The sequence below is a fragment of the Neomonachus schauinslandi genome, chromosome 16, assembly GCF_002201575.2.
Source record: "Neomonachus schauinslandi chromosome 16, ASM220157v2, whole genome shotgun sequence".
Lineage (NCBI taxonomy): Eukaryota > Metazoa > Chordata > Mammalia > Carnivora > Phocidae > Neomonachus > Neomonachus schauinslandi.
Window position 1 is genome coordinate 7,684,393 of NC_058418.1, and position 27,092 is coordinate 7,711,484.

Below are 27,092 nucleotides of genomic sequence, written 5' to 3' on the forward strand. Positions count from 1 at the left end.
CCGTTGGCTGGCCGCGCGCGGGAGCCCTGCCCCGCCCCAGTCCTCCCCGGAGTCTCGCGCCCGCTCCGCCCCCTTCCCTTTGAAGCGCTCAGACAAGGAGACACTTCCGCGGCGCATGCGCTGCACTCAAGGCGAGAGAGAAGAAAGTCTGGCAGATTGCGCACGCGCAATTGAGACAGGGCGGTAGGGAAAGAGGGACAGCTTTCGATGACCCAGGCTTTGCGCATGCGTTTTACTGCAGTCTGAAGCCGAACCTTGGGAACCCAGGACGCCTTCCTACACATGCGCAGGAGGCTCAATGACAGTCGAGCGTTGGCTAAGGTGAGGGAGAAGGAGGGGGATTGCATGGCCGGGGGAGGGCCGCCCCGCACCCCCTATGTAGCCTTTCCGAGCATCTCCTATGCTCCTAAGATCCACCTGCTGCCTAGACCCCGCAGAAACCCGTTATGCCACTACAGGGTCTTTGGGCCCGAAAAACGCCCCGGGACTCAAGACTTCTGACCCCTGCCTGGGGCGCGGGCCACATGAGCAGTGTGGGAGGGCACAGGCAAGACGCGCTGCAAGACGGGCAGATGGACTCTGCGCCCTGCCTGCGGTAGGGACGGCCCCTGGAGGTGGAGAGGGTGCGTTTCCTCTAGTTGACCTTTGACCCCTGTCCATTTCCCTCGTTCAGGCTCCAGGGAAAGGGTCTGGCCATGCTGCATGTGACCCGAGGGGTCTGGGGATCCAGGGTCCGAGTATGGTCCCTGTTGCCCACGCTCCTCGGGCCCCCCCGGGCCCTGTCGTCGCTGGCGGCCAAGATGGGGGAGTACCGCAAGATGTGGAACCCCACGGAGCCCCGCGACTGGGCCCAGCAGTACCGCGAGCGGTTCATCCCGTTCTCCAAGGAGCAGCTGCTCCGCCTCCTGACACAGGTACCGCCCGTCCCGGGTCCGAGAGCCTGGGGACTGCGACTCCCGGCAGGCATCGCGGCGGCCCAGCCCTACGTGCCATAGAGGGATGTCCTGGCGCCTCCTGGGAGTTGTAGTTCCCGTCCCCTTTCTACTCCCAGGTGGGCGTGGCGTTGTAATGCAGGGACAGACCTGTGAGATGCTGATGTAGCAGCAATTCCGGACTCCAGCTTGTGCTGGGGGCTTGAACAAGCCCTCTCTGGGGCATGGTTTTTCCCTCTGCAAAATGGGTATAATAATCATCATCATTACTATTACTACTACCTAATAATACTTATTATACTAGCGACGCTGTAATCATAATCATTATCACAGTGTTTGAGCTCTTTACTGTATGGCACAGTGCCGGGCATTTTCCACGTCTTGTTGAATCATCAGAACAACCCAGTAAGAGAGAGACTACCATGGCCCCTCTTTTACAAATGAGGTGACTGAAACAGGAGAGGAGAGAAAGTGACTTAGTCAAGGCTATGTCGTTGTGGCCCAGGTTAGAACCAAAGTGGTCTGACTCCAGAGCAGGGCAGGGACTGTGGTCTCTCCTGAGGCATTAGGCACCTGCTCCACTGAGAGTCCAGCTCCAGAGCTAAGCTCTTACCCCACTCTCATCATCCTACTTGTCATTATTGAGGATTATCATTCATTCATTTAAAAATTATTTATTGAACACCTCTGTATGTACTAAGGCTTATGCTAGACTTTATCCACAAGCACACACGTAGATATCAACACACACAAGTACACGTGTATGTATGTGGACACAGAATTGCTTCACATTCTTACCATCCATTGCTCTCTGAGAAAGAGGGTGTGATCCTCTGTTGCTGATAAGAGAACAGGCTCAGAGGGGTAAAGACATTCATCTAGGGCACTGAGGTAGGAAGCATAAAGAAGCTGTTAAATATGTGTGTTCTGGAGTCAGACAGGCCTGGATCGGAGTCTCAGCTTCTTTTTATACAAACATTGTGGCCCTCGGGCGCCTGGGTGGCTCAGTTGGTTGGGCGACTGCCTTCGGCTCAGGTCATGATCCCGGAGTCCCGGGATCGAGTCCCGCATCGGGCTCCCTGCTCGGCGGGGAGTCTGCTTTTCCCTCTGACCCTCCTCCCTCTCATGCTCTCTGTCTCTCATTCTCTCTGTCTCAAATAAATAAATAAATAAAAATCTTTAAATAAAAAAACAAAAACAAAAACATTGTGGCCCTCAGCAAGTGACTTCCCCTGAGCCTCAGTTTCCCCTTCTGAAAAATGGGGGTTATAATTCCAACTATCTCCGTACAGCCTCTGGAGGATGATAGCCCAGTGAGCAGCAGCTGGTACACAATAAGCATTGTGTGAATGTCAGCGAGTGAGTGTCAAAGCGGGAACTTGACCTTCTAGCTCTTTCCACTGTCTGTTTTCCGCTACACCGGGCTGGCTCAGTTTCTTGGTCAGTAAGATTGGCTGCCCCCCACCCCAAGCAAAAGAAAATCTTAAAAAGCCCAGGTTGTATGGACTGCCAGAGAAAAAAATCCTCCCTGTGAGGAAGGGGAAAGAAACCTAAAGAGAAGTTTTGCTTCCTGAGGTAACAGGAATTCCACTCCAGTCCTGCGGAGAAGGCAGCTTTGGAGGAGTTTGCGGCCCACGTGGACTTCTGCACCTTGTTCCACTACCACCACATCCTGGCCCGGCTGCAGGTGAGGACCTGGCGCCTTCCTTGGTGTGCCTGTTTGCTTATCCATTCATTCAGTAAAAATCCTCTGAGCCCCTCCTTGGACCCAGCCCTGCTCTAAGCATGGGGGATGCGGCAGTGAGCAGGACAAATGAAGCCACGTCCTCATGGAGCTGACATTCTGGTTGGGGAGACAATGAATGAATGAATGAATGAATGAATGAATGAATGAATGAATGAATAGAAAATGGGATGACCCAGAACGGTAAGAGCTGTGAAGAACAATGAAGCAGAGTAGCAGGATCGAGAAGGATGACATGAGGGCCTGTTTTAGACAGGGTGGTCAAGGAAGGCCTCTCTGAGGAGGTGACAGGTGAGTTAAGACCTGGGTGAAGACAGGGAGAGAGGCTTATAGATATCTGGTGGCAGGGGGGGGGGGGGGGGGGGGCACATTCTAGGCAGAGGGAAAAGCAAATGCAAAGGCCCTGAGGTACAGAGAGTTGGAAGAACAGGGAAGGGAGCACTATGCCTGGAGGGCAGTGAGCGAGGGAGAGCGGGCAGGAGATGAAGGCAGAGAGGGGTTGGGGGTAAACTGTTGCCTGGCCCTGTGGGCAGTGGTAAGGACTTTGCTTTGACTTTAGGTGAGCTGGGAGCCAAGGGAGGGCTCTGAGCAGAGGAGGGACATGGGCTGATTTAGGTGTTAACAGGCTCCTTCTGGAACAGACTGTCAGAGGCAGGGAGATCTATTCAGAGTCAATTATGTTTGTCCAGGTGATGGATAATGGCAGCCCCAGCAAGGGTAATAGTGGTGGAAGTGGGGAAAAGTGGTCAGACGCTGGTAATGGTTGGAAAGCATCAGCATTTGGCTGTATGAGGCGGGCGGGCAGTGAGGGAAAAGAAGAAGTCAGGGGGTGCCTCCAGCAGTTTGGGCCTGCTCCTCCGGAAGAATGGAGCTGCCATTTACCGAGATGCAGAAGACAGGGCGGGGGTGGGAGGCAGATCTCTGGGGAAGACTCGAGCTCCATTTTGCACTTAGGAATCTGAGATGCCTATTAGACAGGCAGGTGGAGAGATGGACCCGAATGTGGGCTCCGGGGGTCACGGAGGGGTCTGGGCTGAGAAACATCCCCTGGGAGCATTTAGATGGTACTAGACGAGAACATCAGGGGGATTAGCTGAGCCCTGGGACGTGCCAGCCTTGAGATCAGGAAGGGGAACTGGAATGGGTGAGGGGGACAGCCAAGGAGCAGCCAGAGAGAGAAGTAGAACCCCAGGGAAGGGTGATGTTGGCAAGCCACATTCTCCGCATCCTCCCTCTTCCCCTCCCAGGATCCGGGCTGTGTCAGGGTGGGTCCCTGAGACAGAGCTCGGCCTCAGTGATTTTCTCTACGTGACTCACAGAGCTCAGAAAAGCTGTTATGCTTACAGTAATAGTTTATTACAACAAAAGGATAGCGAACAAAATCAGCTAAGCAAAAAGGCCATGGGACGGGGTCCAGGAGCGGCCAGGCCATCTTCCTGTTGGCTCTCTCAGAGGAGTCTTTTTTTTTTTTTTTTAAAGATTTTATTTATCCATTCATGAGAGACAGAGAGAGAGAGAGAGAGAGGCAGAGGGAGAAGCAGGCTCCCCGCGGAGCAGGGAGCCCGATGCGGGGCTCGATCCCACGACCCCGGGATCATGACCTGAGCCGAAGGCAGACGCCCAACCATCTGAGCCACCCAGGCGCCCATCTCAGAGGAGTCTTGAAAGATGACGTAGTTCTCCCGCCAATAAGGCGTGACAGCCTGTATGGAGTATTGCCCACCAGGGAAATTCACCTGAGCCCTGGTGTCCAGGATTTTTTTTTTTTAAGATTTTATTTATTTACTTATTAGAGAGCGAGCGAGCGAGAGAAACAGCGTGAGAGGGGAGAAGGTCAGAGGGAGAAGCAGGCTCCTGCTGAGCCCGGAGCTCGATGCAGGACTCGATCCCAGGACTCCGGGATCATGACCGGAGCCGAAGGCAGTCGCTTAACCGACTGAGCCCCCCAGGCGCCCAAGATTTTATTTTTAAGTAATCTCTGCACCCAACGTGAGGCTCGAACTCACAACCCCGAGGTCGAGAATCACATGCTCCACCGACTGAGCCAGCCAGGTGCCCCAACTGGTGTCCAGGATGGTTATTGAGACTCAGCCAGCACTTGGGTGGCTGACCTTAGCTACTCAGTCACCAGGTCCTCCAGGGGTCAGACTGCTACTTCGTGGCCCAAGGGCCCACCATACATCACATCGTTAGCATAGACTAGCTGCTGTGACCCCAGGTGACAGGGAAACCCAGACACTCTTAGCAGGCAGAACATTTCCAAGGGCTTAGAAGTTATCCCAGGAGCCAAGGCAAGGGCTGGTCCTTTGGAATGTGCAGGGTTTGGACAACCCAGGCCTGCTGAGTTGACCCTTTACTGTACATTGCCACTGCCCTCCGGCATGTCCCCTCTTTGACAACAGCCCCTTGCCACTGAGCGGGCACTCTGGGTCAGGTTCATTGACTCCTTTACTGTGGCATCGAGGGGGCGGCTGCCCTTAGCCCAGTTTGCAGAGGGAGACGCTGAGGCTCTGGGAGGGCCCGGCCGAGCCAGGATTTGCAGCCAGGTCCGACTGCCTCCGAGCCCGAGCCTGGGGTACACGAGAGGCAGGGTTTTTAAGAAAAGTTATTTAGGGGGTGCCTGGGTGGCTCAGTTGTTAAGCATCTGCCTTTGGCTCAGGTCATGATCCCAGGGTCCTGGGATCAAGCCCTGCATCGGGCTCCCTGCTCCGTGGGAAGCCTGCTTCTCCCTCTCCCACTCCCCCTGTTTGTGTTCCCTCTCGCTGTGTCTCTCTCTGTCAAATAAATAAAATCTTTAAAAAAAAAAAAAAGAAAAGTTATTTAGAAAATCATTTTATTTTATAAACATTTAAAAATATAGAAACACAGAAAACATATACAGTGAAGACACATATTCCCACCGAGGCAGGAGATTTTAAACTGAGACGCTAGGAGGGGAAAGGAAGGGTGGAAGCAGAGGGAGGTGAGACACCAGGGAGGACGCTTTGCTGACGACCTAGGTCCCTTGAGGAAGCCGCCTGGAGCAGGTGAAGAGCTGGCTGCGTTGTTTACTAGCTGCGCCAGTGACCTTGACAGGTGACCTCTCTCTGCACCTCCTTTCCCTTATTCATCATTGAATTCATTCAGTGGGTATGTATGTACGTATTTTAAAGGTTTATTTATTTATTTATCTGAGAGCGAGAAAGCGAGCGGGGGGAGGGGCAGAGGGAGAGAGAATCCCAAGCAGGCTCTATGCTCAGCGCAGAGCCCGACATGGGGCTCGATCCCACTACCCCCGAGATCATGACCCAAGAGGAAACCAAGAGTCTGATGCGCAACCGACTGAGCCACCCAGGCGCCCCTCAGTAGGTATTTATTGAGAACCTACTGTGTCCTCCAGTGGTTCCAGGTCCTGGGACATAGTGGTGAGGCTGACAGATGTGTGTCTCTGCCTCGTGGGATCACGTTCTAGTGGGGGAGACAGACTTTCAAGAAGGTAAAGAAGCAGGGGCGCCTGGCTGGCTCAGCCAGTAGAGCATGCAACTTTTGATCTCAGGGTCATGAGTTCAAGCCCCACATCGGGGAGAGAGTGTACTTAAAAAAAAAAAAAAAAAAGAAGGTAAAGAAGTAAAATGTGTGAAGAGATGCTAAGTACTGAGGGTAATGTTGCCAGAGAAGGAACAGGACACCCAGTTGATTCATTTCCGACTCCTGCCGTAACAAATTACCATAACCTGGGGGGCTTACAACAACAGAAGTTTGTTCCTGCAGAGTTCAGGAGGCCTGAAGTCCAAAATCAAAGTGTGGTTAGGGTTGGTTTTTCCCGGAGGCTCTGTGGGGGGACCATCCCATGCCCCTCCCCTAGCCGATGGTGGCTGCTCTCCTTGGCCTTCCTCGGCTTATAGACACAATAGTCCAATCTCTGTCTCTCGTCTTCAGGTCACCTTCTTCTCTGTGACTCTGCGTGTCCTTTTCTGTCTCTTAGAAAGGACACTCTCATTGGATTTAGGGCCCACCCTAATCCAGGATGATCTCATCCTGGGATTCTTACCTAATTAGACCTGCAAAGACCCTATTTCCAAAGGAGGTCATATTCTGAGGTTCCGAGGAAACACGAATTTTTAGAGGATACTGTGCAACCCTCTACACCCAGTTAAATTTGAATTTCAGATAAGCTATGAATAACTTTTTTTTGTAGTATAATTATGTCCTATGTGATACGGTCCTCAAATATTGCATGGGACGTACTTAAACCAAAAAATTGTTAGTTGTTGATCCAGAAATCAAATCTAACTTGGTGTACTGCATTTAATTTTTTTTTTTTTTTTTGGCTAAATCTGGTAACGCTAATTAAGAAGAATAAGAAAGCAGGAATGTTTTGCAATTTTTAGGTAGAATAGTCAGGGAAGGCCTCACTGAGGGGGTGACATTTGAGCCGAGACCAGAAAGGAGGCAAGAGTGAGCCATGAGGAGATCTTCGGGAACAGTAAGTGCAAAGGCCCTGTGGCAGGAGTGTGCATGGTGTGTAGGAGGAACAGCAAAGAGGCTGAGTGAGCAATGGGAAGAGGGCTAGAAATGAGGGCAGAGATGGGGCTGGGACCCAGATCCTGCAGAACCTCATGGGGACCCAGTGAGGACTTTGCTTTGACTCTGAGTGAGGTGGAAACCACCAGAGGGCTCTGAGCAGAGGGATGGGAGCTGACTTCAATGACAACAGGTGCCCTGGTGGCTGCCTGGGGAACAGACTGGGTTGGGGCTGGAGGATGGGAGCAGAGAGACCAGTGCCCAGGCCCTGCAACAATCCAGGGGGGTGAGGGTAGCTCAGACCTGGGGTAAGAGGGGGGTGGGCGGGGGTGGTGGTGAGAAGTGGGCAGATTCTGGATCTATTTTGAATGTGGGGCCATCAGAATTTGCCCATGGGTTCAGTGTGTGAGAAATAGAGGAGCTGGATGGACTTGGCCTCTTCTGAGCCGGGTAAGGTGGCCGGAGAAGCAGGGGAGGAGTCTGGGGAGGAGTCTCAGAGCCCCAGTTTGGGAGGTAGTGGGTTTGAGAGGATGCCTGTCAGATGCCCGCCTGGAGGTGTCAAGAGGCCCGTTGGACATCTGTGGGCAGGCATTGAGTGGGCTCTTGGCGTGTAAGTCTGGAGCTCAGGAACATCAGCAGCAAATTCAAGCATGTACCTTGCCCTCAGGGAGCTGAGCTTGAGTGGTGGGGACAGCTGTGAGTCAGACACTCTCCCCCGATGAGCAGATAAGTTCAGACAGTGAACTAACTGGGCACAGTTCGTACCAGCAGATAACAAAGGTGACCTTGGTTTCTGCACCGAAGTCCGTGTGCAAACTGGTAAAACGTGCCCCTTTCCCTTGCCCTGTGCTGCGTAACATGGTAGCTGCTGTCCACATGTGGCTGTTTAAATTTGAGAGCACTGAAATTAAATAAAATTTAGAAATTCCGCTCTTCCATCGTATTCACCCCATTTCAAGTGCTCAGTAGCCACCTGTGACCAGTGAATTTGGATGGTAAGCAATTGGATGGTGCAGATCTAGATGTTTCTATCATTGTAGGCAGTTCTGTTGGATGGTGCTGCTCTACATTCTTTTTTTTTTTTTTTTTTAAAGATTTTATTTATTTATTTGAGACAGAGAGAATGAGATACAGAGAGCATGAGAGGGAGGAGGGTCAGAGGGAGAAGCAGACTCCCTGCCGAGCAGGGAGCCCAATGCGGGACTCGATCCAGGGACTCCAGGATCATGACCTGAGCCGAAGGCAGTCGCTTAACCAACTGAGCCACCCAGGCGCCCGTCTACATTCTTTATTTCCATCTGAAAGGGTAACAGGATAAATGTATACGTCTACAGCATCTAAAATGGTATTTATTAGACCTGGCACGTTTGTGCAGTATACAATCTGCCTAACCTCACAAGGCGGCTCTGCTCAGCCTAAGGAGCAGAGGAAGACTTTTTGAGAGCGATAAGGGAGCTGGAATATTGTAGAAGAATAGGACTTCAGTAGGGGACAGGGAGGGGGCAAGGAGACTCTCTTAACAGCATGTGCAGTGTCCCTGTGCCTGGAGGAACGTAAATCAGTGTGGCTGGTCTACAGAGCCACCAAGGGGGATTGTGGTGTTAGGTCCTCGGAGGCCTTGTAGGACGCAGAATGACCCTATTTCCTGAGGGCAGTAGGAGCCTTGGAATGATTTTAGCAGGAGATTGACATGGTTAGATGTGTAATTCCTGATATACCACTTCCTGGCTGTGTGACCTTAGGCCGTTACTTAACCTCTCTGTGCCTCAGTTCCCACCTCTGTAAATGAGGATAACAATAATACCATTGTCACCTTGTGAGAACAACCTGCTTCAAACAGTCCCTGCTGCGTAGTAAGCGCCATATAAATGTGCACTATCATTTATTACTGTTGTTGTTATGGTTTGATAGAATCTTGGCCGCTGTGTAGAAAGCAGATTGTTGGGGGTGGGGCGAGGGGATTTGGGGAGACCATTGCAAAGGCTGTTGGACTCATCCAGGCAGGAGGAGGAGATGGGGGTGTGGACGGAGGCAAAGTGGTGATCCGTTTGGGGATAGAATCAGCAGGGTTCATTGTGTGGGGGAAGGGAGCAGCAGGGGTCACCTGTGACATCCAGGGGTCACCTGTGACATCCAGGTTTCTGGCCTGGAGCCCTGGGTGGAGGTGGATGGGAGGTGCCCAGAAGAGAATTTGGCTCGCAGCAGATGCCTGATGAATGCAGATTTCTCTCTCCTCTGGCTCTGAGCTTCCCTCCCCCTCAAACTGCGGCTCAGTCCTGGCAGTGGAATTTCTCAAGGTCACTCTGTGAGTCCGAGAACTTGGCCTGTGGGACCTGAAGGGCTTCTGGCACAGGCCCCAGTGTTGGGCTGGAGTCCTGTCCTTGGGCAGCACACCCCTAGCCCTGGGAGTTGGTTCAGAAGGGGATCTGCTGAGGCTCGGCTGTCCTGGCTGTCCTGTCTCCCTGCTCCATGGTGTCCACGGCCCTGGGCCTTCCCACCTCCAAACTTCTGCCAAGGGCGTTCTTCCCACTTGGAGTACCTCTTTCCTTCCACTAATTCAAAATTGCACCTGGCCTAGACAAGTTGTTCCTTAGGGCCTCCTGTCCTGAGAGACACGGAGGGTCGGGCTTGTTCATGGCATGTCTTCTGAACTAGTGATTCCCCCATGAGGCTCGCTGTGTAGTCTGGGACAAGTCACATGTCATTCCGAAACCAGCAAAGAGGCTAGGCACCCAGAAACTCCCTCCCTCATTCATTCACTGAGTCAACATTTTTTTTTTTTTGTGGGCAAGGGGGCTGGGGGAGTGGTGGGTGCCTAAGATGAGCCAGGCAGAGCAGAGGCCAGTTTGTGGGGACCTTGGAGGTGGTGGACCACTTCTGGTATTTATGCCAATTGCAGCGGGGAGCCACCCCGGGGGTGGGGGGAGGGGGCAGAGGGTGCGGGATCTGTTTCTAGTCTAAATAAGCTCTTTGCGGCAGTTTTGTGGAGAGCGGTTTGGAAGTGGCAAGAGAAGAAGCAAGGAGAACAGAAGCCCAATGCAGTTGTTGAGGTCGGAGGAGAAGGTGGCCGTGGAGACGGGGGTGGGGCGGGGATGGATTCAAGGGCGACTCAAAGGTCTAGCCAGTGAACTTGCTAAAGGATTGGAGAGGGGCTGCGAAGAGAAGGAAGCGATCAAGGATGCCTCGGAGATTTCTGATCAGAGCATCTGATGAATCAGGTGGTGCTGTTTCCTTTAGGGAGAAGGCTGGCTGAGGGGGAAGGAAGAAGAAATGAGGCATTCTCCTTGGGCCGTGTTAGATGTGAGATCCCGTTTCCAATGGGAGGTGTCAAAGAGATCATTGAATATGAGAGGTTGTGGGGGGAAGAGGTCTGGGAGGAGAAACCCAAAATTTACTGGAAGATGGGGGCGGGAGGATGTGACCTGTGGTGTGATTGGCTGCATTTGAGGTGACCGACATCCCAAGAGAAATGTCAACTGGAGAGTTTGCGTTAGTCAGTATAAAGCCTTAGCTGCTGTAACAAGCAGACCCGACGACCCGATGGTTTAAAGGAAGTGGAAGATTGTTTCTCTCCCACTTAACGGTCCAGTGGTAAGTGGGCCAGAGTTCCGCATGAGGTTATTCTAGGACCCAGGGTCCTTTCATCGTGTTACTGTGGCATTCCTTAGAACACTGTCTCCATCTCTGTGTGGTCAAAACTAAGCCGGGGGCAAAGCAGTGTTTTCAGCTGGCAGAGGAAGGAAAAGAGTGGAGATGCAGGAGAGTAAGAAGCAAGGGGGAAATTGGACCTTCTGCAGACTTTCTGCTCACGTTCTATGGATGAAATGTGTCTTCTGGCCACACCTAGCCTCCAGAGAGGCTGGGAAACGTATTATCTCCGTGCATCCCCGCGTCCACCTTCCCCTCCGTTACTGGGGACAGATACTATGCCTCGGAACTGGGTATCAGATCTGGAACCTGGAGGACGGGTCTGGGCTAGAGATGTGAAGTTGCCCAGAGATACACAGAGATCCACAGAGCGGTGTTGTTTAAAGGCATGGGAAAAACGAGGCTACTTAAGGTGAGAGAGAAGGGGAGAGGGCCCAACACAAGCCCTGGGGCACCCCGTCACCTAAAGGGTGGGTCGGTGACAATCCCTCATGCTGTGCCCTAGACCATTTTTCTTCTCTCTGACTCTCTTCTCAGGCCTTGTATGACCCCATCAACCCCGACAGGGAGACCCTCGACCAGCCTTCGCTTACGGACCCCCAGCGTCTGTCCAATGAGCAGGAGGTGCTTCGGGCTCTGGAGCCCCTGCTGGCCCAGGCCAACTTCTCCCCGCTCTCAGAGGACACTCTGGCCTACGCTCTGGTTGTCCATCACCCTCAGGATGAGGTCCAGGTGCCTGTCTTCCAGGGGAGAACCGAAACTCCCAGGAGGCTTTGAGGCAGGGATGGAGCCTTTGGGAGGCAGAGGCTGCTGGGAGTTGTCCTGAACACAGGGCATGAGCCCACGTTAGTGTTTTTGGTGAATTAGAATGAAGCACCTCTTTCCCAGTCCCTGCACTGCCATCTGTTGGAAAAGTATCATAATATACGGATCTTCCTAGGACTAGAGTCTTTATCACCATTTGCCAGAAAACGGTAGTAATAAATAACACAAAACGCTCATTCTTAAAGTCAATAAAATTAAAATTAAAATACTAAAATCTTTCAAAGTCCCCCATCTTATAGTGATTTTTAAGATATAGTTTTTTTCCGAAGTCATATTTTATTGTCTGAAATTGGGATATGACTTATAAGTGGTGGTGTGGCATAGTTTTAACTAACAATATAATTCTTTTTTAGTTGCTTCATAAAATAATGGAATATCCAATTGACAATCATATTATGATATATAAATGTATCAAAGTAACATGTTGTGTACCTTAAGCTTACAGTGTGCTACATGTCATATTTATTCAATTAAAAAATAATAGAGCATCTTAAAATCAGTGACATCGTAGATTCTCGGAAATGTGGTAATAAAAATGACTATGAGGTAAATGGTGCCATCTTAGATAGTATGCCCTTGTGCAGTATACAACATGAGTAGCTGTACATGGCCATCCTGTCTAGACCCATCCTGGGTGATGATAAGCCTGGGAGAGGGGTGGAAATCACTGAGGGGAGGGACATCTAATTCTAGTAGCCTATGTTCTCACCCTAGCCCATGCTCAGCTGCCTCTGCTTCCTTTGTTCCCCTTGTCAGGTGACAATAAATTTGGATAAGTATATCTACATGCAGTTCTGGGCCCTGGGCCAGCGAGTCGGGCAGATGCCCCTTAAGTCCAGCGTGGGCTCCAAACGTGGCTTCTTCATCAAGTCGTCCCCCGCAGAGAGGTGAGGCGGCCCTTGTTCCCCAGCTGCAGCGAGAGGGAGCAAGGTTAGAGTCGAGAGGGAACTGACAGGTCAGTGTCTGGATTCGGGTGTCGGGACCTAGGGGGGAAGTCAAGAAAGGGGTGGGGAGATCATCCAAATGCTGCCTTCTTCCCAAGGGAAAATAAGAACTACAGTGCCCAGGGGAAAAGGAAGGGTCGGGACACGTCCACATTTTCCAAACGAGGACGGCTGAGGCTCAGAAAGGGAAGGCCACATTCTGAAAAAATGGCACAACCAGAATTCTGGTGAACATTATTTTTAACAGAGGCTACTCTAATACAGAGCAGGGTCAGGAGAGCCGGATCTCTTGGGCCTGTAAATTACCCAGTCTTTCTGGAAATCAGTTAATCAAATATGGTCATGAATCCAAAAAATCCGAACCAAAATAAAAAACCCAAAGGCAAAAAAAAAAAACAACCCCAAACCAAAACCAAACAGAACAAAAAGCCCTCATATCCCTATATACCCCTCAGTAAGTCCACTTCCAGGAATCTATTCCAAGGAGATATTTATACTTGCAGACTGTGTGTTTAATTATCTGTCTCTCATGCTGGACTGTAAGCTCCACAAAGGCAGTGACTGACTCATTTTGCTGCCTCTCCAGAGCTTAATAGCGCTCCCTGGCACCTCGCAGACACTCGAAATGAGAAGTAGAATTTGAGTTTGAAAAACAGCTCACGAAAAGATTGGTATTCCGCTCCCATTCAGCAAGTGCCTAAAGCCAGAAGCCACATCTATGCGCCCCATGACAGTGGATTGCGTTATTTAACTGACGCCCTGTTGCTGGACACTGGGCTTCTTTCTTTCCTTTTTTTTTTTTTTTTAATATTTTTATTTATTTATAGAGAGAGATTGAGCATGAGAGGGAGGAGGGTCAGAGGGAGAAGCAGGCTCCCTGCCGAGCAGGGAGCCCGATGCGGGACTCGATCCTGGGACTCCAGGATCATGACCTGAGCCGAAGGCAGTCGCTTAACCAACTGAGCCACCCAGGCGCCCCAGCTGGGCTTCTTCCTGAGTTTCCTCCCGCCCCCGTTAAGTAGCCTTTACAGTGAGTGTGTGACTCCAGAGGTAGAGAGAGAGTGTCCCCAGGGCCGGAGGGGGCTCCCCGGGAACGGTCCTCACCGCCCTGCCCCCCCTCTGTCTGGCAGGAGGTACTTTAAGCGGGTGGTACTGGCAGCCCGAACCAAGCGGGGACACCTGGTGCTGAAGAGCTTCAAGGACACGCCACTGGAGGGCCTGGAGCAGCTGCTGCCCGAGCTGAAGGTGCGCACGTCCACCACGCAGCGCGCCCTGCTCAATTTCACACTTTTCGTCTCGGGCATGGTGTTCTTCGTCAACGTGGGCATGGTGGTGCTGTCAGACCTCAAGATGGCCACCTCCCTGTTGTTGCTCCTGTTTGCTATGTTCATGGGCCTCCGGGCCTCCAAGGTGAGTGGACTGCCCCCAGCGTGCTTGGGGGTCCCTGCTTCTGGGTGTTCAGCCGGAAGCTCAGGCCACCCTGTGTTTTTGCTTCTTTCATGCATTGTTCCTGCCTTGTGCTGTCCTTCCCTCCTTTACCTTGTCATTCCCACTTTCCCTCCCTCCTCCCCTCCCTTCTCTACCTTATGTCCTCAACGCAACCTTGGGCAGCTTTCTTAATCTCTCGGCGCTTCGGTTTCCTCACCTGGAAAACGGAGACAGGAGCGAGACCTGCCTTGTAGGGGTGTCCTGAGGATCACAGGCAGGATGCCATGAAAAGCAGTGGGCACAGGGCCTGGTAGACAGTAGGCGCTCCATGCGTGTTCACAGCCCATCACTGGGTGCCTGTTTTAGAGGCATTTTAGTGATGTGGGCAAGTTGTTTTAGAACCAGACTGCCTGGGTTTGAATCTAGCTCTTCCGTCCCCTCGCTGTGGGACCTTGAACAGGCTGCTTAACCTCTCTGTGCTTATGTTCCCACATCTGGAGAGTGGGGATGACAAGAACCTGATTCATAGGGTTGTTGTGGGGATCGAATGCATGCACAGAGCCTGACATATCGTACAAAACGTACCATATGAGAGTTAGCCATTACTGTTACTATTATTATTACTAAGGAGGCTGTTGTTCTCTGACTCTGGGCTTTCTCTTCCTGATGGGCTGTCATTATCGCCAGAGAAGCTGTTTTATAAATGCGGCCTCCTGAGCTCCAGCCCAAATGGACTGAATTGGAAACTCTGGGACTGGGGCCAAGGAAACTGTATTTTTAACACCCTCCCTTCCTGATTCTGCTACATGTGAACGCACGGCTGCCTCATACAGTTGCGCGGGTTGTTCACCATCCAAGGATTCGAGGCTGAGGGGACGGGTGAGGGCTGGAAGCGAACTTGTGCCATGTGTGCCGAGTGGAGGTTGAGTCAGCCCAGAGGGGCTGCCTTTTACCGATTCGCCCCAGGGCTGACCCTGGCCCCAGGAGTGTGGACTGGTTTGTGACGTCCGTCCATTGTACTTGATCATTCACTTGCTGGTTCATTGGTTTTCAAGCCGTTTACAGCCATCCCAGCGGGGTCTTAGGAGGACTGGTAATAAATTGCACAGATAATAGCCACGCTGGGCTGGCTGAGAGGGGGTGAAGGGCTGGGGGTGGGGATAGCCACTCCTGCGGAGGACTAGGGGTCAGGCGGGATTTAAGGGAAGCTTTGAAAGGGGGAGGATTGAACCCGGTGGGAAAGGGGCTGAGGGAGCACAGCTTGGGGGCTCTCACAGGGCTGGAGTCCGGGGTACAGGAGAAGCCGGTGGAGAAGCCAGGCCCCAGAGGGTGGCAGGGGACTTGAATGCCAGAATAGGGGCTTTATCCACAGGGCAGCAGGCAGTTGCCATGGCAGAGTGTCACATACAGGGAGTGCGGCCACCACTGAGGGGGGAGGGGGAAGCTGTGAGACCAGTGGCAGGGAGGCTGGTGAGGGGTGTCCACTGCTCTGGGCGGGGGCACCCAGAGTCCCAGTCCTGGGTGGACCATCCGTCCCACCTGCCTGAGGCCCCAGGGGGCTGTGGAGCCTCTCGGGCTCTCCAGGGGCCAGGTTAAAACCCAGGTCCCTAGTTAATTTAGTGCATCCCCGTTAAATGTTTTCCCATGCTCCAGGCTAAGCTCCAATCCTTAAATGTGGGCCCTCTGAGCCTCCCTCCAGCTGCCCCTCCCTGCACACTCTTGTCCCCTCCTGTGTGTCAGTCACTCCCAGATATCCATCTCTGGTGCAGGCTCCTCTCCCAGAGTCCAAACCCCTGGCCCTGCCTGCTCCCTGGATATGCCCAAGCCCTTCCCACACTTATGCACCACATCCCACTGAGCTCAGGATCCTTCTTCCCCAAACCCCCTTCTAAGGACTGGTCTCAGATCAGATACCTGGGAGCTGATTTTGCTGCAGTATGCACATCCCTCTTTCTTCCCCCCAAAAGAGCTCATCCATTTCTGTGGTTTCCATAGGCAGCTGTCTGTCATCTCTTAGATCCGGTGCTCCATGCTCAGCCTGGAGCTGGCCAACTCCGGAACAGCCCCCTGGTGGGCCCGTTGCACTCCCCTCCAGCAGTGGCTCCCCACACCTGCTCCTCGTTGTGGTTCTCCATCTGTAGAGGGCCCTGTCCCCCCAAGTCACTGGCTAGACCCCTGGAGATGGCCCTTGCCCTGCCCCCCAGTCTGTCAATCCCCAGACTGTCCTTCCTGCCCCGCTTCTGTGCCATCTCATTCCCTCTGCACTGGCCCTAGCCCAGGTCTTCCCAGCCTCCCGAGTCGGTCTCATCCCAGCCCTCCAGCCCATCCCCAGGGGCCTCAGAGCTGGCCTTGCTCCTTGCTCACAGCCTGGCCGCAGAAACCCTGTTGCCCCAGCCTCCTCCAACATAGTCTTATGCTTCAGCTCCACCAAAACATACTGCTGTTACCCCTTCCTGCTCCCCACTCTGCTGCTTCCCTTCACTCCTCTCCCCTTTGCAGCTGCTGTTCCCTCTGACCGAGATGTCCTTTCGCCCCTGTTGGGCTGGCCATCCCCGGCTCCCCCCTCACCCTCAGCTCAGAGGCTCCAGGAAACCTTCCCAGCCTTCTCGGGCCTGGATGGTGCCCCTGTGGGCTGCCGTCATACCCTGGCCCAGCACGGAGCAGGCCTGGGGTGGTTGAGAAGCAAGCATCCCGGGGATGCTTCAGGGCCGGTCCTGCCGTGCAGGGAGAGGTGTGGCGCACGCGGACAGACTGTCGCGTGCCTAACGGAGGTCGCAGTGGCCACTGCAGGAGCCTGACGACCCAGTTGCTCATCTGTGGGACACTATGTACACTCCAAACCTTGAGGACAAGGCAGTGAGTGTTTTCTAAGAACAGACCAGGGGTGACTTGGCTTGTTCTGAGGCCCAGAGGCCCGAGAGAGAGAGAGAGGGCAGCTCAGGGTAATGTTCAGGGTAAACTGGCTCATCAACACAGCTGCATTCAGAGAGGAGGAGCAGGAGGTGAGCGGGAGAAATCTTCAGGGGCCAAGCCATTCAGGGCCTTGGCGTCAGGCCAGGGAGCATGGACTCTCTGAGGGCACTGGGGAGCCATGGCAGGGCTGTGAGTGAGGGAGGAGCAGGGTCAGCTCTGGGGCTGTGCGGAGACAGACCAGAAGGGGCAGGTGCAGGCGGGAGGAGGCCATGCACGGGGCAGGTTGCAGAGGAGGGGACAGGGCCCAGAGAGGGCAGGAGGGCAGGGCTAGGGACCGACAGACTGCTGAGGTGGGAGCGAGGATGCTGCCAGGGGTCTGGCCTGGGACTGGGCAGATGGCGAGGCCACCCCAGATCTGGAGCACAAGAGAGGGGGACCTGGTAGGCTGGGAGGTGGGGTGAGGGGCCACGGTGAGTGTTAAAGGGAACACCCAGCTGTTGTGTCCTCTCCAGGGAGAGGCCTGGCCTCCTCCGCGTGCCATCGAGCATGACCAGCCCACTCAATATCTGAGAATTCAGTGGCATAAGCTTGGCAGAAACAGACAGAAAACCCAAGGTGTGTTTCATCCCAGACGGTCCCTAACACACACAGTTCCCACATCTCGCCTCCCACCAACGAGATGGCGATTGGTTCCAATGCAGGGACAGACACTGACCGTGAGGGGCCTATAGCAAGGGAGAGCACAGTCGCACACAACCGTGTCATCGGTCCTGGGCAGGTCATTTGAGCGATTTCCACGGCTCTGCTGACTTCAGAGGCGTTTCACCTCAGGTCCCGGTGTAAGTTGGGCAGAGAGTACGTGCCTTTTTTTTTTTTTTTTTAAGATTTTATTTATTTATTTGACAGAGAGAGAGACAGCGAGAGAGGGAACACAAGCAGGGGGAGTGGGAGAGGGAGAGGCAGGCTTCCCGCGGAGCAGGGAGCCCGATGCGGGGCTCGATCCCAGGACCCTGGGATCATGACCTGAGCCGAAGGCAGACGCTTAACGACTGAGCCACCCAGGCGCCCCAGTACGTGCCTTTTAAAGACAGCACCCAGCCTGGGGTTCAGTCGAATATTCTGTGGTAGCTAATGTCCAAATGCCTGTTATGGGCCTGGCACAGTGCCAAGTGTCTCATAAACCTCATGTTGATTTCCAGACCTTTTCCTGTCATCTACCTCATTTCACTGATAGTGCCGCCGGAGGACTTAGGTCTTAGCCGAGGGCTCATAGCTGGTAGGGGGCAGAGTTGGGACTGCCCCCAGGCCTGCCGGCTACAGGACCCATCAGGCTTGAACTCATTTTGTGGATGAAGGGAGCAATCGGAGTGGAGGTTTTTAGTGTGAGCCCCCGAGGGCACCGGTGGTCTCTCCTTTCCCTCCTTAGGGACACCAAGGATGGGAAAAGGGGTCCAGCGGAGGAGGGGGCAAAGGGTGGGGAAGGGGGCTGCCCATTAATAGACAGCTGGGCCCCAGACTTGCCCCTCCCTCCATTCTCCTTCCCTCAAAGAGGCTTGAAGTGTTTGTTTTCTGTTAACACTTCTCTTGACAATTTAACCTTTGAAACCTTCTTTTTATTATGGCAAAGTTCAAGCAAATGCGGGAATAGAACAGCATGATGAGCTCCCGCGCCGCCAGCCTCCGTTGTCTATAATTATCCACAGTCAATCTGGGTTTCAGCTAAAGACCCCCTGCTCTCCCACCGCTGGGTTATTTTGAAGCAAATCCTATACATACCGTCTGGAAATACTTTAGTAGGTATCTAAAAGATAAGGACTTACAAAAAAAAGATCATCGTCACAGAAAGTTCCAAGGCTAAAAGCTCAAATCCTCCGGAAATCCTTGAACAAATCTATTAATACGTGGCTCAGATAGGCAAACCAGTGAGGCGGTTGCTGAAAGCTGTCGGCGTCGGAGTCGCTGGGGCGAGAGCGTGTGTGTGTGTGTGTGAGCGTGTGTGTGAGCGTGTGCGTGTGCATGAGCGCGCGCGCGCGCGTGTGTGTGTGTGTGTGTGTTAGAAATACAAATACCCGGGCTCCGGTCCTGGGCACCTGAACCCAGGAAGCCTGGGGAGAGCCCGGGAGCCAGTGGGAAGGACCATCCCAGGGTTGAGTGACTGGGGGCGGAGTGTATATGGGTGGGAGCTTGGCCCCCTGCCCCCGCCCTTCCCGTCGCCCGGCTGAGCCCGCGGCGCTGTCCCCACCTGCAGATGTTCGGACAGCGGCGCAGCGTGCAGGCTCTGGAGCTGGCGCACATGCTCTACTATCGCAGCACTTCCAACAACTCGGAGCTGCTCAGCGCCTTGGCCCTGCGCGCGCAGGACGAACATGCCAAGGAAGCTCTGCTGGCGCACAGCTTCCTGGCCCGGCTGCCCCCCGGTGCGCGCGGCCAGCAGGAAGGTAGGACTCGACCCCGCACGCGGTGGTGGGTGGCCCTGCCCTGAGGACCGCCCCCGCCACGCCCCCTGCCCTTTGAGGCTCTGCCCCCATACCATCGCAGCCCAGTGGTGACGTGGCCCCAACCTGGAACAGACTCCATCGAGACACCCCCCCCACACTGCAGGCCCAGCACTCCCAGCTCCAACTGGTGAATCTGGCCAATTTCCGGGGTGACCTTGGCCCTCAGCAGATGGGACCCCCACCGCCTCCCCTGAACCCAGCTTCCGATCTTGATGGACCTGGTCCCTCCCTGGGGTGACCTCCCTGTCCTGACCTTATCCTGAGTAAGGGTCTTGGATCATCAGACTCCTGGTGTGGCACGCCCTCCTTTGCTCCCAACTTCCCTAGCGCTCCTTCCAAAAGAGACTCTTGTTCCCTCCCGATGTGTGCCTCAGGTTGTCTCCTTTCCAACAGGAACCTCCCTGACTTGTCCGTATATGAGAGCCACAGAACTGGACCCTCCTAGGCCTTGTCCCACTTACTTGCTAGCCTCAACCGAACGCCCAGGCTTCTCCCAAACCCAGACCCCTCATGTTCCTTGCCCTGTGCCCTCCCTGCTGTCCCTTCCCGGTCCTTCCAGGTCCCAGTCACCTCCTCACAACGCCTACTTCTCTCCCTGCAGAGACCTCCCAGTGGCTCCAATCGGAGATAGAGCACTGGCTCCTGGCCCAGTCAGGCTGTGACGTGGCCTTCAATGGAACTCGGGCCCTGGCCCACCTGCAAGCCCTGACCCCCAGCATCGGGATGTTTCCACCCCCGGGCATCCCCAAACTGGACCCGTTGCCCACAGTCATTCCCGAGACCCCCCAGCCCGCACGCAGCGGTAACAAGCCCTGAGCGAAACCTCAGCCCAGCCTAGCCTCGCTCAGCCACCTGGGGAGGCGCTAAGCCCCGCCTCCTCCACGATAAGCTGTCAATCAAAGCTACTATGCTTCGCCCCTCTCTTAACTTCCACTCACCCACAGGCAATCACTTCCGTTACAGTCTATTCTTAAACAAAGCTAGCAATTGAGGCAGCCTACAGTTGCTAGGCAACTCCCTGGACAGCCAATCAAAGCTTTTTGGCTCGGCTTCTAGGCCATACCTTAGTCCTACCCCCACCGTAAACATCCAAACATGGCTTGGCTGAGGAGGAGTGTCAGCCAATCACAGCTGTTCAGTGTTACAAACCACTAGGCACAGGGGTTAAACCGTGCCCTCCCGAGGCCATAGATCACTTGTCTTTTTAGCCTACTCCGGGCAAAATGCCAACACATTCACCAAGGCGGAGCCCCCGTCCACAGCCAATGGGAGCCGGTTAACCCAGCTCTCTGGCCAACTGCCGATGACAGCTGCTGGGCACTTATCAACCTTAGGCTGCCAGTTGTCGCCGCACAGAAGCAACCAATCAATTTCTAAAGGAAACCCGATCTTTCTATCAATTGCCGCTGCTCCTCAGGCAGACTACCTGGTCAACCGCTGATCAGCTGGTCCAGGCTAAAGGGGTTGGGAGCCTTATGTCAGGCAGAAAACCGTGGGTCAGGAGCAATCAGAGACCATCCTCACTCCAAGACTCATTTCCACTCAGGCCCCCAACAACCTCAGGTGCCTTCCCTGCCCAGGTCCCTCACCCTTTCTGCAGAAACTACCTCGGTCTGGATCTTTCTTCCACCAGTGGCCTGTGCAATATTTATTGGTTTGTCAATTTCTCTCCATCCCCTCTCCCAAAGGAATAAATCATGTTTAATAAATCTGGATGCGTGGGATAGCTGCAGGGGTTGAAGAGAAGGAAAGCATCAGAATCCTGGAAAGAAGAGACTCGATCTCGGGGCGGGGGGAGAGGGGGATGCATTTGGGTGGGGCCTAGGCAGAGAAAGCCCTAGTCCTAGGGAGAGACTGGGTTCGCAGTTGGTGAAATAGACTGGCTGCGTGTAACAGAAGAGGATCTTAGAGAAGACCTAGCTCCTGAGGAGAGGCCCTGGTTCCCCAAAGACTGGGTCTTACGAACAGAGAAGATAGGACAGCCATGTGCGGTTGTGCAAATTGTTCACTGCACAAACCCACAAAGCCAAGGCACGGGCGGATGTAAAATCCAGCCATCTCCCCGCCCCCACATGTGTCCTGGTGGGGCTGGGTAAGCCTGGAGGGGGGGTGGGGATGGCATCTAATTTTTGCTAAGGTGTCATATGGGCTAGGGGTAGAATTGGGTGGAGGAGGGGAAAGAAGAGGGGCTGGGTCCTAATGACGGAGGTGTCTGAGTTCCAAGAGGGAAACAGAAAAGTCTTCCCAGAGGTGGGCGGAGGGGGCGGGGTGGGGTGGGGGTGGCGGCGGAGACCAACAATCTAGAACAACACACACCCTTCCTGGTTGAGAGAAAGACACCCTTGTACACGGAAAAAGAGGACCGGAAACCCACATGCCTGGTCCTTCCCCACAAGTGCTTAGAGGTCTAGACTCGGGAGGAATCCTGAGACAGGAGGGCTCAGGGCCTCAAGTCTGTGAAAGGGGAAAGGCGGCTGGGACCCCGGCTTCCTGTGTCTTGGTTTAGAAGGGACTGGGGGCCTGGAGCTGGACATTCTGAAGGCTGCTGCTGGAGGGGCTGTCCCAGGTTCAGGAAAGATCAGGCACGAGCAGCCTGGGTCCCTGCAGGAGGCAAGGAGGAAGGAAGGAGGCAAAGGCGGAGCAGGCGGTTAAACGGTCTTATTTTCTGGAGGAGGCCGGGGGCGGGGGCTTTGGGGCTGAGACGGAGGGGCCGGGCACCGGCAGAGGCAGCAGGGCGACGCGGGGCCCTCACTCCCGCTTCCGCAGGTGGATGTAGATGACGCCGCTGGCCAGGGCGAGGGGGAAGGCCACCCAAGCCAGGGCGAAGCAGTAACCGAAGCTGCCCCCCGGCGGGCGTTCCGCCAGGATCTCCTCGGCGTGAATGGCGTAGATCAGCGCCCCGGTAAACACCGCCACGCCTGCGGGGAGACGGGGACCAGGTGTCACGCAGTACCGGCAAGAAGACTGCATTTCCCAACAACCCACGGGGCAAAGAAGCCGCGGGAAAGCCAGGGCTCCGCACCGCTGCCTTCTGGGAGTTGTGGTTCGCTCCCTCAGAGCTCTGGAAGGAAGCTACCGCATGCTGTCCTAGGGCAATTTAGTTAATCTATCCATAAAATGGGAGATACTCATCCATAAAATGGGAGATACTATCCATCCATCCATTCATCCATCCATCCACTCATCCCTTCAAGGAATATCTTTGTGCCTTTCTGTGAGCCAAGCAGGAAAATAATGAATTAAAACGAGAGGGACTTTATAGGAACCTAAGAAGAGAATATTCCAGAAACTGAGGACTATGATAACTTAGTTCTCTGCACCTGAAGTCAAAAAGTTTTAAGGTATATAAACACCCTGAGGTGTCTGATACACAGTAGGTCCACCGGAAACAGAAGCTGGCTGCTATTATAAAATCACTACTATTATGAGTCAGAGTTCTCTCCTGGAGTATTACTTAGCCAACCATCTCCGCACCCCCTTCCCTGGGATCTAAATTATTTACTCACACCACTGTTCCCAGCCCCGGCTCCTTGAAGCTCTAAGTGTCAGCTTCGACGTGACTCAGAGACGCACACCACAAACCACTGAATCAGTGAAAAGTACAACTCTCTGTAAGTCCCCAGGCAGAGAAGTAGCCTATGGAGGCACTTCAGGTGGTCCTTGGGCTGTTAATAATTGTTTTCTTTGACCGGATGTCCATTCTCGGGGCCCCCAGCACCCGGACAGTCCCCTCCCTTCCCTTCAATTCCCCGGGGCCCGTGCTCACTGGTACAAAGCTGGCAGAGGCCAGTGGCATAGAAGAGCCCGCCTCGCCGCATGGTGTAGAGCTGGAACATGAACAGGATGAAGGACAGGCAGCAGAGGATGAGGGAAAGCACCATGAGGACCTGAACCGCCTTCAGCCAGCCTGCAATAAGGAGGCGATAGAGGTGGAAGTCACAGTAGGTCCAGAGTTCCAGCTCCACCGGCTTGCTCATCGTTCACTGCCTCCACCCCATTTAGAGCCATACAACTTTGGATGCTTAGGAGTATCACTTACATTGACCTTGATTCCTATAACGTTGTTAAATTCCCTTATCAGTTCTAGAAGCTATTTTCAAGATTCCTTAGGATTTTCTACATGAACATGTCCTCTGGGAATAGAGACATTTTTACTTTTTCCTCTGCCCTCTTTATACCTTTTATTTCTTTTTCTTGTCCTGTTGCATTCGCTACCTCCAGTACAACACTGAACGGAAGTGGTGAGAACAGAAGTTCTTGCTTTACTCTTAGGGGAAAAGCATTTAATCTTTCATTTTCTTTCACTTAGAAATTTAGAAGGATACAGCTCTTATCCTTTATAACTCAGATGAAACAGCACCGTAACCCCCCAACCTTCTTCAGGACGTTGGAAGGATTTAGCCCCACCCCTTTAGAACCTTAATGTGGTCCTGCTTCAACCCCTTGGAACTTGGACAAATTGGTCCTGGACATCCATTCCGAACACCAGTCCCATCTCCTTAGAATTTTGAAAACATAATCCTACCTGCTCAGAATCTTGGGAGCTTTCTCCCCATTCCTCAAACCTATAGCATGTGGCCTCCACTCTTTCTGAATCATAAAGGAGGGGGGCTTTTAGTCCATCCTCTCTAGAACATAAGCATATTGCCCCCCACCATCCAGATAAGAGGGTCATAATCAGCCCCACTCACTCAGCATTGGGGCCCAGACCTGCCCACTCAAACTTTGAGGGGTTCCCTAGTTCTTGGTCCTGTGAAGAGACCTGGGGTGACCCCTCCCCTTGCAGACTGGTTCCCTATCCCCCTCACCATTCTCGCTGACGTTACTGCAGGCCCATGTTTTGTTGTCATTGTTCCACGTGCAGTCATACCAGAGATTCAGGGACTCCTTCCCCGGGAGGGTCCACCAGGACTGGGATGGACCGAGAAAGAAACAAAGGCAGGGTTAGGAAAGGAAAGTGGGCGGCGTCAGGGAGATTGTGGGAAGGGTGAGGAAAAGGGTCAGGTGCTGGAAGGCATCGACCTGGGGAAGGCACGGATTTAGTAAGAAGGGGTGGGAGCAGTCAGGGGAAAGGGCGGGGTAGAGGGAGGCAGAACTCAGAAGGGTAGATGCTAGGGGAAAGGGGTGGGGCCCGAGTGACTTTAGAAGAGGGCTGTGGCAGGAGTCTACAGGACAAGATGCCCCGCTGCCGCCAGAGTAGGCTTACCTTGTCCAAAGTGGCCACAAAAAGCAGGATGAGAATGAGGATGTGAAGGGCAGAGACCACCAGCAGGAGGAGAGACATGGCTGCGGTGGAAGCCTGGGCTGGGGCGGGGTGGGGGGGTGTCAGGAGGTGGTTGTTTCAAGAGGGTGGCACAGGGGTGGGTGAGATGCTTCAATCCTGGTGGAGAAGGGGGCTGAGTCCAGACTCCTGGGGGTGATGGAGAAGAGTGCTGGGGGCCGTGACTCCTGAGTCTGAGCAGGGAGGAGGCTGGGGGCCCGGACTCCTGAATTCTCCAGGGGTTGGAGCAAGCCAGGAATGGACTCTTGGGTCCAGGAGGGAGGAGGACTAGCAGTGTGGCCTCCCGTCTCCTCAAAGTCCTGGTCCTGGGCACATATGGGCCAGGATATGAAAATTCAAGCTGATACCCCTCCAGAGTCATCAGAAGCTGGGGGCTTCCCCCAGAGACAGGCATCCTTGATTCACCCCCCTCCTCTCCTGGGTGGGGAGGAGGGGGACCCAGTGAGTCATCCAGTGACTCATCCCATGCCCCTGCCTCCAAGAACCAGGGAAACCCCAGTCTCTGGCTCTGCCCACGAGGTCCCCACCCCACCCTGTTGCCAGTCTGGTGCCTGCTGGACATCTTGTGGGAAAAATGGGCGAGATCCATGCTGGGGGTGTGAGGTTGGGGTTGGCAGGGGGAGGCTTGACAAGAAGGAGCCAGCCTCCCAGGACGCTTCAGTGTCCAGAAAGGGGGTGCCTGTAGTCCCCCAGATGTGGGGTGTTCTCTGGCAAAGCCCTGATCTCAGCGTCCTCAGGAGGGAGTGGACAGCCATGGGGAAAAACTAAAGGAAGTTTACCAGTGGAGGGCTCTGCTAAGAACCCCGAATCCTTGCCGGGCCCCACCCCTTCCCGAATCTCCACCCCAAGTGCTAAGAGATCACTTCTTAAATTACAGTGATTTCCATGGGGTCTGAGAGTGGGGGCGTCTCTCCAGGCCTGGGGGTATCCTTCCCAAACTGCTGCACTCCCAAGTAAATAAAGAAATCCTGTCCGAATAACGGACTGGAAACTTACCGAGAGCAGCAGAAAAAGTCAGAGTTGGAGTCTCGTCCCTTGCTGGGGCCTCCGCGCCCCGCCCTTCTCCTCCCTCCTTTCACCCTCTCGAGGCCCCCGCCTCTCTCACCGCCTTCCTCCCTCCCTCCCTCGCTCTCCCCTCTGGCTCTCTCCCTCCTTCTCCCCTCCAATCGGGAACTCTCTCTCTTTCTCTCTCTCTCCTTTCTTCCCTCTCTCTCCAGTCCTCACTGCCTATACCTCCTTCTTTCTCTCTCTTCTCTCTCTGCTGGTTTTTCTCTCTGCTCCTCTCAATATATACTGACCCTTTTATACCCACTCCCACCGCACCCAGCTGAGATCTGTGCCAGAGGGAGGGACTAGGCATTCTCTGGGCTCCCACCCACTGCCCCCAGACAGGCATCTTCTGGGGCTCCCTCCCAGCGTTGAGACGAGAAGTCCTTGAAGCCCAGGAAGTCAGGGTGGGGCAAGCATCGAGGAGAGGGAAGGCCTGATTCTCAGGCCTCCACACTGGGTCTTGTCCCGGGGCCGGATGTCTGCTTTCCCTGATGGGGCTTAGAACTGGATCCTTCGAGGAACGGGGGTCTGGGGGAGCAGGCCAGATTCCTGCTGCGTGGAGTGGGTTGAGAGCTGGGGTGGGGGGGGCGGAGATGGCCCCACAGTGGGGGTCAGGGGATGGAAAATGGGAACACGTGAAATTCTGGAAGAGGGCAGGGGGCGGAAGTTGATGCCAGTGCCATTATTTCCTGCCTCAACTGATTATTTCAACTCTCTGAGCCTCGTTTTCCTCATCTGTAACATGGGTACAGTAATACTAATAATACTGACAATATACTAATAGTGGTAGTCCTAATTCAGATACTTAATTCTAAATGAATAAGGTGGGGTGCCTGGGTGGCTCAGCCGGTTAAGCGTCTGCCTTCGGCTCCAGTCATGATCCCAGGGTCCTGGGATCCAGCCCCGCATCGGGCTCCCTGCTCAGTGGAGAGTCTGCTTCTCTCTCTGCCCCTCCCTCCTGCTCTGCTCTATCTCGCTCTCAAATAAATAAATAAAGACGATCCCAGGGTCCTGGGATCGAGCCCCATATCGGGCTCCCTGCTCAGCGGAGAGCCTGCTTCTCCCTCTCCCACTGCTGTTCCCCCTGCTTATGTGCTCTCTCTCTCTGTCATATGAATAAATAAAATCTTTAAAAAAATGAATAAGGTAATACCGTTACACTAACGCAGCCACACGTTCATTCCTTTCTTCATCAAACATTTATTGAACATCTATTATGAAACGGGAGGTCATAATAAAGAAAACAGACGCCTGCTGTTATCATGGAGCTTACTTTCCTGGTAGAGGCAGGCAGACCATAAAGAGAAAACCTACAAATGAAGTTGA

The 27,092-nt window shown here is 53.9% G+C and overlaps 2 protein-coding genes across 6 annotated transcripts; one reads left to right on the top strand and one right to left on the bottom strand.

Annotated features, from left to right (window-relative positions):
* Positions 1-288: 288 nt before the first annotated feature.
* Positions 289-21,141, top strand: TMEM143 (transmembrane protein 143). 4 transcript variants are annotated; one of them, XM_021681223.2, is made up of 8 exons: positions 289-321; positions 674-914; positions 2,515-2,619; positions 11,365-11,559; positions 12,409-12,539; positions 13,727-14,006; positions 19,186-19,375; positions 20,037-21,141. In XM_021681223.2, the coding sequence occupies exons 1-8, from the start codon at positions 299-301 to the stop codon at positions 20,249-20,251; spliced, it is 1,380 nt and encodes a 459-aa protein (XP_021536898.1). In that variant the 5' UTR covers positions 289-298; the 3' UTR covers positions 20,252-21,141. The 4 variants fall into 4 exon arrangements, with proteins under 4 accessions (XP_021536898.1, XP_044778046.1, XP_044778045.1 ...); XM_044922111.1 differs by lacking the exon at positions 11,365-11,559 and having other exon boundaries at positions 295-321; XM_044922110.1 differs by lacking the exon at positions 2,515-2,619 and having other exon boundaries at positions 295-321.
* Positions 21,142-22,031: 890 nt separating this feature from the next.
* Positions 22,032-25,830, bottom strand: EMP3 (epithelial membrane protein 3). 2 transcript variants are annotated; one of them, XM_021681221.2, is made up of 5 exons: positions 25,713-25,830; positions 24,642-24,739; positions 24,244-24,346; positions 23,202-23,342; positions 22,032-22,353 (listed from the first exon to the last, which is right to left on the bottom strand). In XM_021681221.2, exons 2-5 carry the CDS (start codon positions 24,717-24,719, stop codon positions 22,184-22,186), a joined length of 492 nt encoding a protein of 163 aa, XP_021536896.1. In that variant the 5' UTR covers positions 24,720-24,739; positions 25,713-25,830; the 3' UTR covers positions 22,032-22,183. The 2 variants fall into 2 exon arrangements, with proteins under 2 accessions (XP_021536896.1, XP_021536897.1); XM_021681222.2 differs by having other exon boundaries at positions 24,642-24,845.
* Between the last annotated feature and the right edge of the window lie 1,262 nt (positions 25,831-27,092).